General features: G+C 45.4%; 1 protein-coding gene across 1 annotated transcript in view; it reads left to right on the forward strand.

Annotated features, from left to right (window-relative positions):
- The first annotated feature begins 1,026 nt into the window (after positions 1–1,026).
- Prtfdc1 (phosphoribosyl transferase domain containing 1) overlaps positions 1,027–16,144 on the forward strand; it is an 86,283-nt gene continuing 71,165 nt past the window's right edge. The window contains exons 1-2 of the mRNA XM_051151243.1: positions 1,027–1,143; positions 11,272–11,378. Coding sequence (XP_051007200.1) covers positions 1,096–1,143; positions 11,272–11,378 — 155 coding nt within the window. The 5' untranslated portion in view covers positions 1,027–1,095. The remainder of the gene's footprint in view (positions 1,144–11,271; positions 11,379–16,144) is intronic.

Here is a 16,144-nt window from a genome sequence, read left to right on the forward strand (position 1 = left end):
CTCTAAGTGAAACTGTTGACCTGTGGCTATCACATCACCCGCTGATGCCACCAGTCACCAAGCACAGCCTGCATCCTCGTCTTTTTCCAGTTCTGGCATTTAGACATTAATAGCCACAGTACTCAGCACGCCTAGCCCAGCACACATCAATACAGTACTATTACGCAATTATTCCAATCTAGGGCAAACATTCTATCACTAAGCCACACTCCCAAAAAGTCTTTTTGGAGAAGACTGAGTCAAGAGAACTATTCCCAATGTGAGGCCTTTTAAACTCAAAGTAGGCCCTGTGCAGGCTCTGGCAAGATGTGGCAGACCAAGGACACATCAACAGAAAGCAGGACCTTGGAGAAAAGAGCAAAGAATTCGGGCGCTGGGCTAGAAGAAAGCTGGGATTAGGGCTTGAGTTTAACAACAGATTCATAAAATAAGGCTTGCTAATTGGAGTAGCGCAATTGCCTTCAGCTACAACCTGAAACAATTACAGTCAAGTGGTAAATCAGATACAGTATTTTGTAGAAAGTCCCTGCCCTAGGCCCATCGGATCACTAAGGGTTGATCGGAGGAAATGCCTGCTTGTGGTGCTTTCCAACTCCTGGCAGGTCGCCAAGATCTGAAGTCCTCCGGGATACTCCAGCCCACTTCCAACGCCCCAGAACTCGTTGCACTGCCGCTCTTTAATGCATTGACTTGGGGGGGGGGGTGTGCATTTAAAACCTGGCAGGGAGGAGTCTTGGAGATTGCTGGCCTGGGGGCTGCAGCGATGGGCTTTGGGAAGGCAAATAACAAGGGGACTGTTCAAGCTCCTGAACCGTCGCAGGCCTGTCCTATATCCCCGCAGGGTACGGAGCCGGCAAAGGGACAGGCCGCTGGCCTCCAGGGAAGCTCCCCGGAGCGCGCTCAGGTGCATCAGGCCCAGCTCCACAGCTGCTCCCGCGCGCCGCGGGAATGGAGCTCAGCTGAGGTCGTGGCTTTCCCGCCCGCAGGCTGGGGGCGGGGCGGCCCCAACTACACCCCCACGCCCCATCCCCCAGCTCAGCCCGGGCCTCCCACATCCTCCGGGCGTCTGTCCGTCCCGCGTTCCCCACGAGAGACATGGCCGGGAGCAGTGAGAAGGCGCCAGACTCCGGGCGAGGCGTCGTGGTAAATGCGAACTCCGGACCCCGGGCTCCCTTAGCTCGCTCCCCTCCCCTTCTTTCATGATACCTCTCCCCCGCCCCCTCCTTTCTCCGGTTAGCTGAAATGCGCTCGCGTGAGAACCGGCTAAGGCTTTGTTCCTCTTCAGGGCGGAGATCGCTGGCTTCCTCGCATCCAGGCCTCCCCTCTCCACCCTGTCTGACGAAACCCCTACTAAAGTCGCTTGTTCATCCCGAGTTCCTAGTAACTCCTCCCTTCCCTCGGCTTCCCGGCCTGGAAGCTTGCGTCCTACCGGGTCTCCTCTTCTGCTAGTCACGAGGAGCCTGGCCTGCGAGCTGGGGGTTTGAGAAGACCCCAGCGTGCAGCTCTAGCGACCCTCCTATCGGCGCAGCCTCCTCACTTCAATGAACTTTCGAGTTTTGTTTTCAAAACAACTATTGAGAACTCTTCTGGGCAGCATAGATACAAAGTAGCGCAAAGTGAATGGATTCGGAGCTTTGGATCTGGGGCGCCGCTCGGCAGGAGCCGGCAGCCGGAGTTGCTCTGTGACTGGTCTGTGAAGGAAGATGTGTGAAATATCTACTAATGTGTCAAAGATGGAAGGATCGGGGGTTGGGGGTAGGAAGGGCAGATCCAACCTTTTCAATTCTGGGGATCATTCAGGTGTCAACCAGAGCGTACCCACCACGTCCCAGAATCTTGGAATCAAGCTCTTAGTGAGTCCAGTGGTGGTACAGGACTAGCAGGATGGAGTGAAAAGGTGTGAGGGGGATGGGGTGGGGGCGCTGATTTGCCATTAAGATTCTCATTCCTCAGCTCAGCGTGTAATTCACAGCTAATCTGTTTATGGAAATGAATGGATTGAATTAGAATGAGTGGGTTGGAAAGGAAACACCTTTCATTTAAATAGAACTGTTCAGGTTGAAATATGGGGCTCAGTTCTTAATTAAACAGCAGGACCTGCCTTTCTTCAGGGAACAAAGCCTTTAGTCGGCCCTGCTAGGCTCTGCTCCTACAGCTGGAAACTAAGACAGTTTCTTCCTGGAACTTTCATTCTAGGGGAGGGACACAGGCAGGCGGTGTGAAACCGTCAAGATAGTTCAGGCACCCAGGGGTACAACAGGAAGGAGGGAAAGAAACAGTTGGTGGAAGTGGGGTGGGTAGCAGTGTCTTCACCCATATGATCAAAAGGGTTTGCAGTGACATTTCACCCAAGATCTGAAGCTTACTTAAACCGAAGGTAACCATGTGGGGACCCGTGGTACAGAGACACATGTCAAGGGCGAAGAAGAGATTACTTTCACAGCTTAAGCACTCCAGTCACTGTGGGTTTGATAGGCCAGCTGGGAGGGCCATGAAAATATGAAAGAGGAAATCACTAAACTAACTCCCATACTAAGTCTAAGGCTCACAGGTCAGGATGCCCTGTAGGTGATTTGAAATTCATACTTGAAACTCTAGATTGTGATAGGGTAGAGACCAGCAGGGGATAAATGAAGAATGACGTAGAAAATGGAAGAAATAAAAACAACTGTTAAGAACACATGCCTGGCCAGCACCCCCACCAAAAAAGAAAGAAAGAAAGAAAGAAAAAGGTGATAGGCACACCGTGAGTACAAAAAGGGACCAAGAGTGAAGAGCTTGTGTGGGAGAAAGCAGAGAGCAGTAGGCGCCTGGAGAACAGTTTGGTGGAAGCACATTTGCCAGGATTATGAGATCATCAAGAGTGTCAGATGCTGCCAGAATAGCAAGTTGGATGGGGAAGGGCAAGAGGCCATTAGTGAGGAGCATCTTTCAAGTAGCCACGCATTGCTAGAGTGCTTAGGGTACCACTGTGGGATGGTTAGAGTGCCACTGTATCATAAATATTAGATGCTTCTAAAGAAGCGTAGCATGCTTCAGCTTGTAGGGGTAGCTCAGTGGCAGCACATTTGCCTTGACCAAAACCCACCTCTAAGCATGGTAGCCCACACCTTTAATCCCAGCACTCAGGAGGCAGAGGCAGGTGGATCATTGTGAGTTCATGGCCAGCCTGGTCTATAGAGCGAGTCCAGGACAGCTGAGACTACATAGAGAAACCCTGTCTTGAAAAAAAAAATCCATTTCTAGCACCACAGAGTATTCAAAATCTAAAGGAGACAAGCCTATGGTACTCATAGGATGGGGGAGATTACTAAAGTCTAAAAAGCAAACGAAAGTACAGTGTAAATATAATAGTCCCATAAATTAGTGTAAAGTTCAGAGGATTGGGTGCTGAAGAAAGGAAAGGGTTGGGAGAGCTAGGGAAGATAAGTATGCTGGCAAAATACCAAGCCCTTAAAGATAGAGTGAAAAAAATCAAAAGAAAATTATAACAATAAAAGAACTAGTAGGAAAATAATGCTTGGGGTTTACTAGGCACTTCTTTTGCGTTTTTGCAAAGACTTGTACAAATAAATCTCTAAGGTGCCACACACTCTCCATTTTGCAGAAGCAAAACTGATGGCTCCGAGAGACCACAGAGAGCCTTGGAGTTACGTAGTTGTGCTGGGCACATAGGAAGCAGGTAGCAGAAGCAGAATCTGAATGAGCTTTCAAACACTGCTCTACATCAAAGGCTGTAACTCCAGAGGCAGGGCTGCTCTGGAGGACTGGTGGGTTTGTGGGAATGTACTGCTAATATAGAGTTAGGATAAAATAATCACGTGTGAGAATTGAAGGAGCTGCAAGATGGAATAGTTAGTCGGGAAGGCAGGTTTTAGACTCTAAAGTTTAGAGTAAAGCAACCAATGTGTTTAACAATGAAGGAAAAACCTGGGACAGGAGAGCTGTGATGACAAAGATGGTTAGAGAAAAGGAGCCAAGTGACACAATCATAACACAAGTACAGTCTGCTGTGTAAGAGAAGGGACTATTAAGTTTAAGGTCATAGTCCAGCTCTACCAGACAAAAGATACCTAAACAGTGAAGTCTCTGCTTCTGGGGAACAGAAATAAAGGCAAAGACCCATGGCTGCTCTAGATTGCAAAAATAAAGGCTGGCTGAGATGTCAGTCCCAGACAAGAGAGTGATGTGATCTTGTTAGGCTCAGGGAACATTGTGGAAGAGAGGGCAGAAAGAATGTAAGAGCCTCACAGTGGGAAACGGAGCTTGGAGAAAACAGGGTAGGGCAGGTGGGCACACTGACAATGGGTCCCCAGAGGTCAGGCCATCTTAACAGCCAGCTGTGGAGAGGAAAGGGACCCACAGGCCTTTATTTCATGCTAGTGATCTGTTGGCAACCCACAGATTCTGGGAGGGGAGTACGCTGTTTAGCCCACCAGGCTCTGATGAGTTAATTCCAAACTGAAGATCACACAGAGGACCCTGGCAAATGGGCCACTAAACAAAACCCAAAACTAAGAGGGGAAAGGTAGTTATACGGAGGAGGGGTTGCTAAAAGGAGCTGGAGAAAGGTGGGAAAAGGGCGGGCCCAGAATGTGAAAGAAGAATTTACTGATAAAAAAAAAATTATGGTGGGTCTTATCAACAAAACGACTTTCAGTTGAATTGGGTAGGAGGGGCATTAATGCATTAGGAAGAATAAATAGAAGTATACAACAATTGCCAAATGAAAGGATGGAGACAAAGTTCAGAGATCTTGCTCAAAGTCCCTGGCTTTGAAACTAGTAAAGTCTCCAGATATATATTGACACTCTGGTTATTTCTCGTGGCGATAAGCCTTCTCCACCCATCTGGCTTTGGGCAGAAACCTTTGTGTCTCCTGTTTGTGTTTTACGAAAAGTGTTGTCAAAGGACCCATAGTTAGTACCTACACAAGTGAGTCCGGTAACAGATGAGGAAAAATCACAGTTACTGTTGAGTTTCTGTTATGCTTGACTCTCTCCTTCCCTTATGTCCGACCTTATTCCTGTGGGGATGGGGCGGCAGTATCGGAGAAGGGAGACGGAAGGCGCGGGGATCCAAGGTGTTCTGTGGCCTGTCGAGGTCCGTCACTGCTACTTGGGCGTCTTTCTTTTAACAGTTGTGTCCATTGTTCTAACGCTGTTGAGTTGGGATCTGGGCCTGTTGATGCTGCTGTCTAGCATTGTGTGCTGATGGAGGGGCAGGCACAGATGCAGAAAACCCATGACAGTAGTCTGTCTGCAGGGAGAGGAGGGCTAAGTGTGTGGAGCTCAGAGGCGGGCAGAAACAGACTTGAGCTGTGCCATGTGTCTGAGCTTCCGCCGCCGCCGCCCCCCCCCCCCCAATGAAATTGTCTAAGAGGAAAAACAAAACCAAATCAACAAAAACAACAACAAACCCAATGACTTAGAAGGTTGTCAGTGCAGCTTTAAATGTGAACAGCAGAGTCGATGGTTTCTGGATTTGGAAGTGGTATGAAATGACTCAGTTACTGTGTTTGTCTCCTCTGCAGCTTGGAGATGTTTTGCCTCTTTGAACAGAGCAAGCATTGTGTGCAATAAACTTAGAGCATGTTATCTGTAATCCTGGAATGATCTAACGAGTCTTTGTTTTTCATTTTTTTGTTTTAAAGCGAGTGAAGCCATGACCTAAGGTCGCTGCATCCCTCTCCAGGGGTAGACTCACTCATACACAACACTTTGTGTGCAAAGACAGCAAAACAGACCTGGAGTCTTGACACTGACTGTGTTTTATCTCTGAAGTGAAAACACCATTTCAGAGTAACTGGAAATAATGGCCACATGTCATGTCAGAACAGTTTTAAAGAAATGTACTTCTTATTTATTTATTTATTTATTTATTTATTTATTTATTTATTTTGAGAAATGTACTTCTGCCAGACTTAAATTTACTGCTTGAGCTGGGGTAATAAGACTGTCAAAAAACTGAGGTTTTCATTTAAATGAGTTAAAACGTATTTATATAATTGATAACTGAGTTACATCGACAACTGGTGCTTTGGTATAGTTACATGGCTAATGTCATTGCATATGCATTATAGATTACATGCTAGTGTGACTTATATTCATTACCTGCCTTATTTAACCTTCGCAACAGCCATATAAGCCTAAGCCAGGCATTGACTTTATTTTAGAGACATTACTATGTCCAAGGTCCTATAGCTGACAAGTGTGTCCCAAAGGAGTCTTAGACTTTGATATCTGCTTTTACGCATGTTGCTCTGAGCTACTGATTGCTCTGTTTTCATGTATGGCTTTGTTTCACAATTTTCCTATCTTTTCCTTTTCTTTGTCATTCGTGTGTGTGTGTGTGTGTGTGTGTGTGTGTGTGTGTGTGTGTGTGTGTGTTCGCGTGCATGTGTGTGTGTGTTCAGATTTTTCAGTATCTGTTGTGCACTAATCATTGCACTTACTATTTGGTGTTATCCACTCATAGGTTTTATTGTATTTTATTTAGAGAAAAGGACTGGGCACAGTGGCACACCCCTGTAATCCCAGCACTCAGAAGACAGAGGTAGCAGCAGGTGGATCTCTGTGAATTTAAGACCCAGCCTGGTCTGCATAGCTAGTTCCATAGTGGCTGTATAGTGAGGTCCTGTCTCAAGAACTAAATAAAGAAAAGGGAAAACTGGTTCTCCTGATCTCATGGCAGTAAAAATGAGAGTGGAACATGACCTTGACATAGAGAGCAGTCTCTGTGATTCAGAGCAAAGAGCTGTAAGGATTTGCCATAGGGAGAGGAATGGGCTCAGGGGACCACTGGCCACCAGGGCTGTGAGTGAGTAAGCTCCAGGAAGTCGAGTGGGTAGCATCGTGTAGTCCAGACAGAAAGCCAGAATAAGTGCTTGGATGACCTCTCTGGATGGTCTTTACTGCACCAGGGGCCATCACAGGGGCTGAATGCCACGCAGGTGCAGCTGCTTGGCACTGACCGCTCTGGCGCTAGAGGTACCAGCAGGCTCCTGGATTTACAGAGTGGGAGCCAGAGTTGCCTTGTATAGGCTCACCAGTCATACCAGCCAGCTTGCTGGGAAAGGTGCAGTGGATAAGACACTTCTGAGGATGCAGATGGTATACACTCTTTGGCCAGTGGGGCAGCTATCACTCGCCAGAGCTTTGAAAAGTAGATTTTTTTCTATCACAAGAAGACAAATTGAGGGTCGAGGTTGGAGTTCTCATTTCTTTGATAGTTGAAGCCTTTTTAGTACTTACCAGGTCTCAGATCTCAGAAGTAGCTCACATTCCAGTGGAATGAGAGAAGCCAGCTTACACACACACCCGCACACGCACACACACACGCACACACACGTGCACACAGATATGAAGAAACAGAAGTGGATGGGATGGGAGAGTTAGTGCCAGCTAATATTTGTGGTCAGAAAAGGCCTCTCTGTAAAGGTGACACTGAACGAAGACTGAAGAAAAAAGAAATATTTAAACCCTGTAGTCATCTGCAGGAAGAGTATTATGGGCTGAAGAAATTTTAGCTGAACTCTAAAGAGCTTTCTGCAGATTCAGTCACTGAGGGGAAAGTGGCTAGAGCAGAGTGAAGGAGAGAGTACCAGGCAACCAAAAGAGGGAGATCCTTGTGGGCCACGGTGAGGACTCTGTTTAACTCAGCGTGAAATGAGGAGGAGGAGATGTGAGCATCAGCTGTCCTGATGCGAAGCATGCGCATCAAAGGTGCCACATTGGGGGAAGTAAAGGCAGGCTTAGCCATTTCTGTAGTAGTCCAGGATGAAGTGATGGCAGCGTAGACCCAGATCAGGATGGAGAGGGAGCCTTGGAGGGTGCTCAGGTGTGGTTCTGCTCACACCGGGAGGGAGCCAGAGAGAGGATGAACTACTGTGTGGCACAAATATTAAAAGAAGGGATAAATGCATTGCCAAGGGTTTAGGCTGGAGAAATAGAACAACATGTTACCCCTATTGCTGAGATGGGGAGGGATAGTTCGGAGGGAAAGGCTTGGTTGGCCTAGAGACCAAACTTAGGATGAGAGTGGCGTGGGCTCTAACTTAAAACCTCCTTTCTAAAGCCCGAGTCAAAGAGAGAGCTGGTTTTGAGCCCCTCGTGCAGAGGAGAGTCTCAGTACAAGATGGAGCGGCCAGGAATGGATTCTAAACCACAAGCAAACAGATACGACAGAGGGCGCAAACAGGAGGTGTGGAAATGTTCCCAAAGAGCCCGAGGTGAAGCCGCTGCTGCTGAAACAGCTGCAGGGAACCCCAGGGGACTGGGGTAGAGGGGATGGCCACGGGAGAGCAGTCAGCGAGGCTTCCAGGAAGAAGCAGGACTGACCTGAGCTTCCGAGAAGGAGGTGAACTTTGGCATAGAGACAGAGGGAGCAGGAGGAAGCAAGGGCAGTGTGTAAGACAAAAGAATGAAGTCGGAGCTGCAGAGAATTAGGTGTCCTGGGGAACCCCCCCAAAAAAAACACAGGCTCTGGCCATGGCTCTTGGGTGTCCACCAAAACCTGATGGTAAGACCCTATTGCTGAAAATCTCACACACTTTGATCACAGAGCATGGGAAAGTCAAGTTGGTACCAAGAAGTTTCCTTCCTGTTAGCTAGTTTTCATAGTTCCGGAAGATGCTATGCCCTGTGAGCTAGAATGGTTGGCATGACAAGACACACCTATAGATACCCTAGATAGTAAGTGTCATGGGAGCAACCACCGCTTTCTAGTTGGATGTAAGGCCCACACCACAGAAACACATGCCTGGTACTACAAATATGGCCCCAAGTCCTATGGCTGGGGAGCTAACAGACCACAGTAGAGAAACTTTTACAATATTTTCCTAAATGGACATAGGATCAAACTGCCCTGTAAATTCATCCCTTTCTATCCATAGATCAGTGTGGCTCTCGGGCCTCATCAGAGAAGGTTTTTGTGCACTGGATGCCCAAAGTACAGAGAGACTAGGTGGCCCTGGAGTACTCATCCACAAAGAGGACATCTGTATCACACCCCTTTCCCTTAAGGCTCAGGAACCATCTCAAAATAGGCAAAGCAAAACAAAACAAAAAAGCAAAAACCAAACATTATGAACCAGAGGTCAAGGAGGACCAGAGGACAACACTGTCTTTTGTACAAGACAGAACCACTGTTGTTATGAACTGTGGTTGCCCACACAAGACCTACACAAGATCAAGCCAGTCTTTAGGGAAGAAGGGGTTCCTGAGCCCCAACCCATAGTTAAAGAACTAGTGACCACTGGTGGCTTCTGGGGGAGTTTTTTCTAAGGGTGTGGCATCAGGTAGATTTACCATGTTCCAGTGAGTGATGGACCAATGCCCATTAGTATAGGGGCATCACAAATTGGACTTAATGAGTTTTTTTATTTTAATTATTATAATTTATTCAGATTATATCCTGATTGTTATCTCCTCACTTGTATCTTCCCATTCCCACCCCACCCCCACCCTTCCACCCTATTACCCTAGACTTCCGACAGAAGGGGACCTTCTGCCCCACCATATGACCACAGCCTATCAGGTCTCATCCAGATAGCCTGCTTCCCCTTCCTCTGTGTGCTGCCTGTCCACCAAGGAGAAGTAATCAAATTGGGGGTACCAGAGTTCATGTCAGAGGCAGTCCTGCTCCCCCCACAACCATGGAGAATGAGCTTGATGGGCTTAAAGAAAAAAAGGGGGGGTGTGGAATTGGATGGCAGATAAGGAGTCAGTCCGGGAGAAGCTAGGAAGAGGAGTTAGGGAAAATATGATCGAAATACACTGTATGCATGTATGAAAGGCCCAAAGACTTAATGAAATATTATATGTATGCATAGACATATGCAGAATCATGCCTAGACTGGAAAGCAATCTAAGGGCAGGATTACATGTAGAAATGAGCTAGAAAATCAGGCTGGGTCTATACTTTAAAAGCCCTCCACAGCTCAAAGCTGGGCAGAGTAGTCCAGAAAGTGTGGGGAAATGATTCAAGAAGGGAAGGCAAGCGAAAGTAGCTACTGAGAGGTTTTCATGTATAACATTTTCACTGCTGCATCTCTCTTGTTGATGTGAAAAGCAACTTTTACCCTTATTTTCTTCCACATCTTATTATTCTCACCAGAACACTGGTTTTTAAGGCTTAAACAAGAGCAAGGACTGCTGGCTTGCTATCAGTCCTGTGACTAGGCCAGTTTTCTTGGACCACCACATCCTAACTTAGACTGGCTGAAGTTCCTTAAAAAGGGAATGCATTTTCAGTCTTTACTGCATCGTTGGGAGCACCCAGAAGTCTGGGTGTACCATAATCTCGGGATATATCTTTTCATAGGTTAACTTCCCAGGCAGATGAGACAGTTACAGTAAATAGAAATGTAGAATATATCACAATACTGTATAATATACAATTATGAATGTGTACATGTAGTCAATATTCTTATAATAGGGATACAAATATATGCTTACACTCACATGCCTTATTTAATAATACCAAAGACTGAGCTTGAAGCTTCATACATTCTGGCCACTCTGTTCTTGAGATGCACCTTATAGTGCTTTCATAAACATCGTCTTCTATACAGTTCTATCAGGTTAGGTATAAGATGTTGAGCTTAGGTGCTGGAGAGACAGCTGCGTAGTTAAGAACACTTACTGCTCTTGCTGCGGGCCCAGGTTTGATTCCCAGCACCTATACCAAGTGGTTAGCAATTACCTCTAGCTCCATTTCCAAGAGATCTGATACTCTCTGGCCTCCTACCTGGCCTTTGAGGGCACCTGAATGTGTGCATGTAGTACACATAAACTCATGCAGGTATACCCATAAATAAAGATGGCAAAATTGTCGGGCATGGAGGCACATGCATTTAATCTCAGCACTTGGGAGGCAGAGGCAGGTGGATCTCTGTGAGTTTGAGGCCAGCCTGGTCTACAAAGTAAGTCTAGGACAGCCAGGGCTGTTACACAGGGAAACCCTGTCTCGAAAAACAAACAAGCATCAGGTTCACATTTTTATTGTATATTGCCAATAGTTAGAAGTAGGGCACATTGCTCATCATAGTGTTCACTTGCTTTATCAGGTTGCATAAACAATAACCTTGCTCAACTAAGCTTTTCACAGCTTGAGGAAATATATTAGTTTATTGAGATGTGTAGATCTAACCTCTGTGTTCAACATTATTCTATTCTATTTTCAAGTGACGGATTTTTTTTCTTGTTATTTACATTGGAAAAATTAAATTATTAATGAAAAATACCATAACCAAACTACTTTGATTTACAGCTTACGGATAATTGGCCAGGATATGATTTGGATTTATTCACGTACCCACAGCACTACTATGGCGATCTGGAGAGCGTGTTCATCCCTCATGGCATCATAGTGGACAGGTGAGTCCTGCATCCTGTATCAGCATTTCACTGGGCTGGCCCCCCTCTCATGTGACTTTTACAGTTCTGTTAAGGATTCTCTCTCTCTCTCTCTCTCTCTCTCTCTCTCTCTCTCTCTCTCTCTCTCTCTCTCTCTCTCTAAATGTTTGGGAGAACTTCCATAGGGCAGCAAATTTGAATCAAGGCGTAGGGCGTGTGCCTTCATGGAATGGTGTATGTGGGCATTTACTCAGAACGATTGGTAGGAAGGGTAGACACATATAAGCTATTATAAAACACATGCACACACTTTCTCAAAGCAATGCCCTACACACACCATGGAGATGCGGACCTGAAAGCACGCCTTTCCACCAGGAAATCTTTGTCTCGTGACTTTTCACAGACTTCAGGTTAACCAGGGGCAGATTAGGAGATGAACTTTACCTTCACAGGGCACTCTCTTAAAACCCCGGACTTTCCCCACAACTTTCATTCCCTTTAGAACGCATAGCGTGTCGCAGGTGGGCTGGTCAGCACGTTTGATTGTGTCTGTCACTGGTAATGTTTGGGGAATGAGAGGATTCTACTTCACGCTACCTGCCGGAAGCACGGATGCTTTCTCTCCTCTTCTAGGTCTTAGTCTTAGACACTTCTGTTTACTCTTGACTTACTACTGTGGCTCTGGACCTGTGGGTGTGGCCCTTCGGCAGAACTGTCCTTCATACAAATTCCTAGATGATGTAAGATTTCTACTGCTTCAGACTCGTATGCTGTTCACTGCCTCAGCCAGTAGAGTACCATAAAAATAAGTTCTAGTTTGGAGTTTATCATGGCCTAAGATGAATTTCCCATAGCAAAGTAATTAGATCCTTAAGGGAAAGAATTTCTGTCAAATAAATTTAGGAAATGTTGCGGTTTTCCAAAATGCATACTAAAGGTTGGGAATTTTTGCCCCCCCCCCCCCAAAAGTGTCATACTTAAACAGTTATGTCAACCTTATTTGTGCAAAAAGAAACCTCATTTATTCCCATTTTCATATATCTGATAAGCTGCTTCCCTTAATAACAGTTTGAGAGGCCCCGTGTGTACAAACACACTCTTGCTTTTCTCACCTGTGTTTTGTGGGTTTAGTTAATTGGGCCCTAATTGAAAACATGATTGAGTCTGCACAAAAGAGCCTTAGTCCTTTCCCTCCACAGTGGAGCCACCCAGTGAGCTTCTTACAGTGTGTATAGTCACCCTTTATGTCTAAAATTTCTCCATCAGTGGTCCAGGGAGGGGCCCAGGAATTCAGTCCTTGTCCCCATCCCCCGTACCCCCCAGACAGAGTATCTCTATGTAGCCCTGGCTGACCTGGGCTCTATATAGACCATGTTGGCCTTGAATTCACAGAGATCCTCCTGCCTCTGTCTCCTCAGTGCTGGGATTAGAGGTGTGCACCGCCATGCCCTGCTCAGCCCTCAGCTTTAAAGCAGACATTAAACATATTTTTTTAAACAGAATTCACCTGTTATGGGGAATTATTCAGCACATTTTTATGCTTGGGCTCCATCTCCACAATCCGGTCTTGGAATTTCATTAATCTACTGCCAGGCAGTTATTAATCAGTGTTCTTTCCCTGGAAATTTCTCTAGGTGTGTCATGAAAATAAAGTCATAAAATATCTAATCACTGATCCAACAGCCAGTGAAACTTTGGACTTCTAATTTGGACTTGTAAACAGAACATGTACAATTCTTGGTCTGGATGTATCTTTTCATTTTTCCTCAGTTAAGCCCTTGGGGTGAAATTATGGGCTTTCTGGTGAGTTTCAACAACTGCGGGTTGTTTCCCAAAGTGGCTGTGACTTTAGCTAGCCTCACAAGTGTTTGAGCAGGATCCCAGTTCTCACATATTTGCTGGCATTTTGTACTGTCTGTCCTTTGGGTCATAGTCATTCTAGTATATTTTTAATGATATCTCCCTGTGATCTGTACTTATGCTTTCTGAAACATTAGTGTGCTTATCGTATACTCATTTTCTTTTTCTATGGGCCCTTTGCCAATTTTTTATTTAGTTGTTTGTCGTCCTATTGAGTCATAAAAGGTTTTTTAAATATATGTACCACTATAATTATAACCATATAAATTATATAAATATATTAGCCAGTTGGTGGTGGCGCACACCTTTAATCCCAGCACTCAGGAGGCAGAGGCAGACAGATCTCTGAGTGTTCAAAGCCAGCCTGGTCTACAGAGTGAGTTCTAAGACAGCCGGGGCTGTACAGTGAATCTCTGTCTTGGAAAACGAACATACATACATATACACATACATACATATATAAAGAGAGAGAGATTAGATATGAATCCTTTATCAGATTATGATTTGCAAACATTTTTTCCAGTCTGTCTGGTTTTGTCATTTTCTTCTTGGACTATTTTGAGAATAATGTATATTCTGTTCTTCGGTGGAGTGTTCTATACATATCAGCTAGATCCGGTTTATTGGTGGGTTGTCCAGTTCAGCTTCATTCTTAATTGATTTTCCATCTGCTGTATCTGTCCATGCCTGGTAGGGGGAGTGTAGAAGTCTCTAAAATGCAATGGTGGATGTGTCTGTTTCTCCTTGCTGTTCTGTCATTCATCTGGCACCCTAGAAAAATATACACTAAGGTTGTTGTTTTCTTCAGGAACAGACAGAGATCTATGAAGATGTAATGATTCTCTTTAATCCCGATATCTATAGTCTGACTGAAAGTAAGACAATTTTTTCGGCTTTTCGTTGGCATTAGCATGATGTGTCCTTCTCTATCCCTCCACTTTAATGTGAGTCTTTATGTTTAAAGTGGGATTTGGGGGTCTGAGGAGATGCTCACTTGGGAAAGTGTGTGTTGTGCAACCATGGGGATCTGAGATTGATTCCAGAACCAACGTGAAAAGACTGGTATGGAAACATGTGTCTATCATCCCAGCTTTGGGGAAGCAGAGACAGGCAGATCCAGGGGCTTGCAGGGCAGCAAGCATTTCCTAATTGGTGAGCTCTAAGACCCACTGAGAAACACTGTCTCAAACATATGATGGACAGCGCCCAAAAAAATGATACCTTAGGTAGCCCCTGGCCTCCGTATGTACATGCACTTGCATATATATGCATATATATAAACATCCCCACATAACATGCATCTATGCACACACAAACACACACTGTGGCACATACACTAAATGAATAAACGTAATAAAAATTTATGAACTCAAACGCATCTTTGTAAAAACATGCCAGATACTCTGATGTGCAATCTTTAGGTAATCATATTTGGACAAACACTTCCTGAAAACATAGCTAACATTCTACGTGTGTGTGTGTGTGTGTGTGTGTGTATAAACACAAAGTGTTCATATATATATGAATGTATAGAATATAAAGACTCCATATCAAATATGTAGACTACAGACATTATTAAATTCTATATGAATGCATACATAATTCAGCTTGTCTGCTTTGATCTAATCCAATTTTAAATGCCACTGGAGATTTTCTTTTTAAGGTGTACACTTTGAGATCCTGCTTCTGTTTAAAGTCTTGTGTGAGGAGTGCCTACGCTCTTGTAGACTGGCCTAAGTAGAAACATGTGCAGATGGGGCCAGAGGGCGGTCAGAGGCAGGCCGCTGCTGCTGCTTGTTGCATCCAGGGAGCATCCTCCACATTGGAGTCCACACTGTATTGCCACCTCCTGCCATTGCACTCAGGAGCCTCTTTCATATATGCTGCCTTTGGTAAATATATGACTTTTTTTTTTTTTGGTTTTTCGAGACAGGGTTTCTCTGTGTAGCTCTGGCTGTCCTGGACTCACTTTGTAGACCAGCCTGGTCTCGAACTCACAGTGACCCGCCTGCCTCTGCCTCCCGAGTGCTGGGATTAAAGGTGTGCGCCACCACCACTCGGCGACTTTTTTTTTTAAGTTACTCTGAACTTGACTTTTCTTCCAGTGTAAGGTGAGTGATGCCCTCCCTGCCTTAGGGTTCCTGTTGCTGTGATGAAACACCAGGAGCAAAAGCAAGTTGGGGAGGAAAAGTATTTCTTTCCCCTTACACTCCCAGGTAACAGGTCATCACTGAGAGAAGCGAGAACGCAAGCTTAAGTAGCGTGGGAACTTGGAATGTGGAGAGAGATTATTACATTAATATTTAATATTGACTCATATTACTAATTTAGCAGCCATTAGTTCTTAACCTGCCATGTGTAAATAAAGACACGGCACTTGTTAGATTTTTAAATAACCTTTAAGCCCTGGGGCTGGGCAGATCTTAACCTTCTAAGCTGTCTTGTCTATTCCCTAGCCAAAACCCTCCTAAACACTTGCACATGTTTTCCATCCTTGCTGCCTCTCTCCATCACGCCAAGCCTTGCAGCAAGCTCCTCCCAGCCAGGTGCTTCTTGACGCTAACCCACGTTGACACGCCCCTCTCTTCCTCTCTCCTTCCTCTCCTGCAATCCTCTTTCCCATCACCCTTCTGCAACCCTTGACGCCCACGAACCTTAGCTCTGCCTACCTCTCTTCTGTCTAGCTGAGGTCTAGGCAGCGTTATTGGCCCGTCAGGAATAATTTGGGAGGCAATGTTACACAGCATCATGTGGTATGCCTGAGACCATGCAGTGCTGGTAGAACAGTAAAGATCTGGGGGAAGGCGGAAGCAAATGATTAACACTTGAATACGTAATAGCTCCAGCTCAACCACAGCGGGAACTAAATGAAGCTCGGGCTATAGAGGAAAGCTTGTTTTCTTGTTTTTTCTTTTCTTTTTGTTGTT

Source organism: Acomys russatus, chromosome 9 (genome assembly GCF_903995435.1).
Source record: "Acomys russatus chromosome 9, mAcoRus1.1, whole genome shotgun sequence".
Lineage (NCBI taxonomy): Eukaryota > Metazoa > Chordata > Mammalia > Rodentia > Muridae > Acomys > Acomys russatus.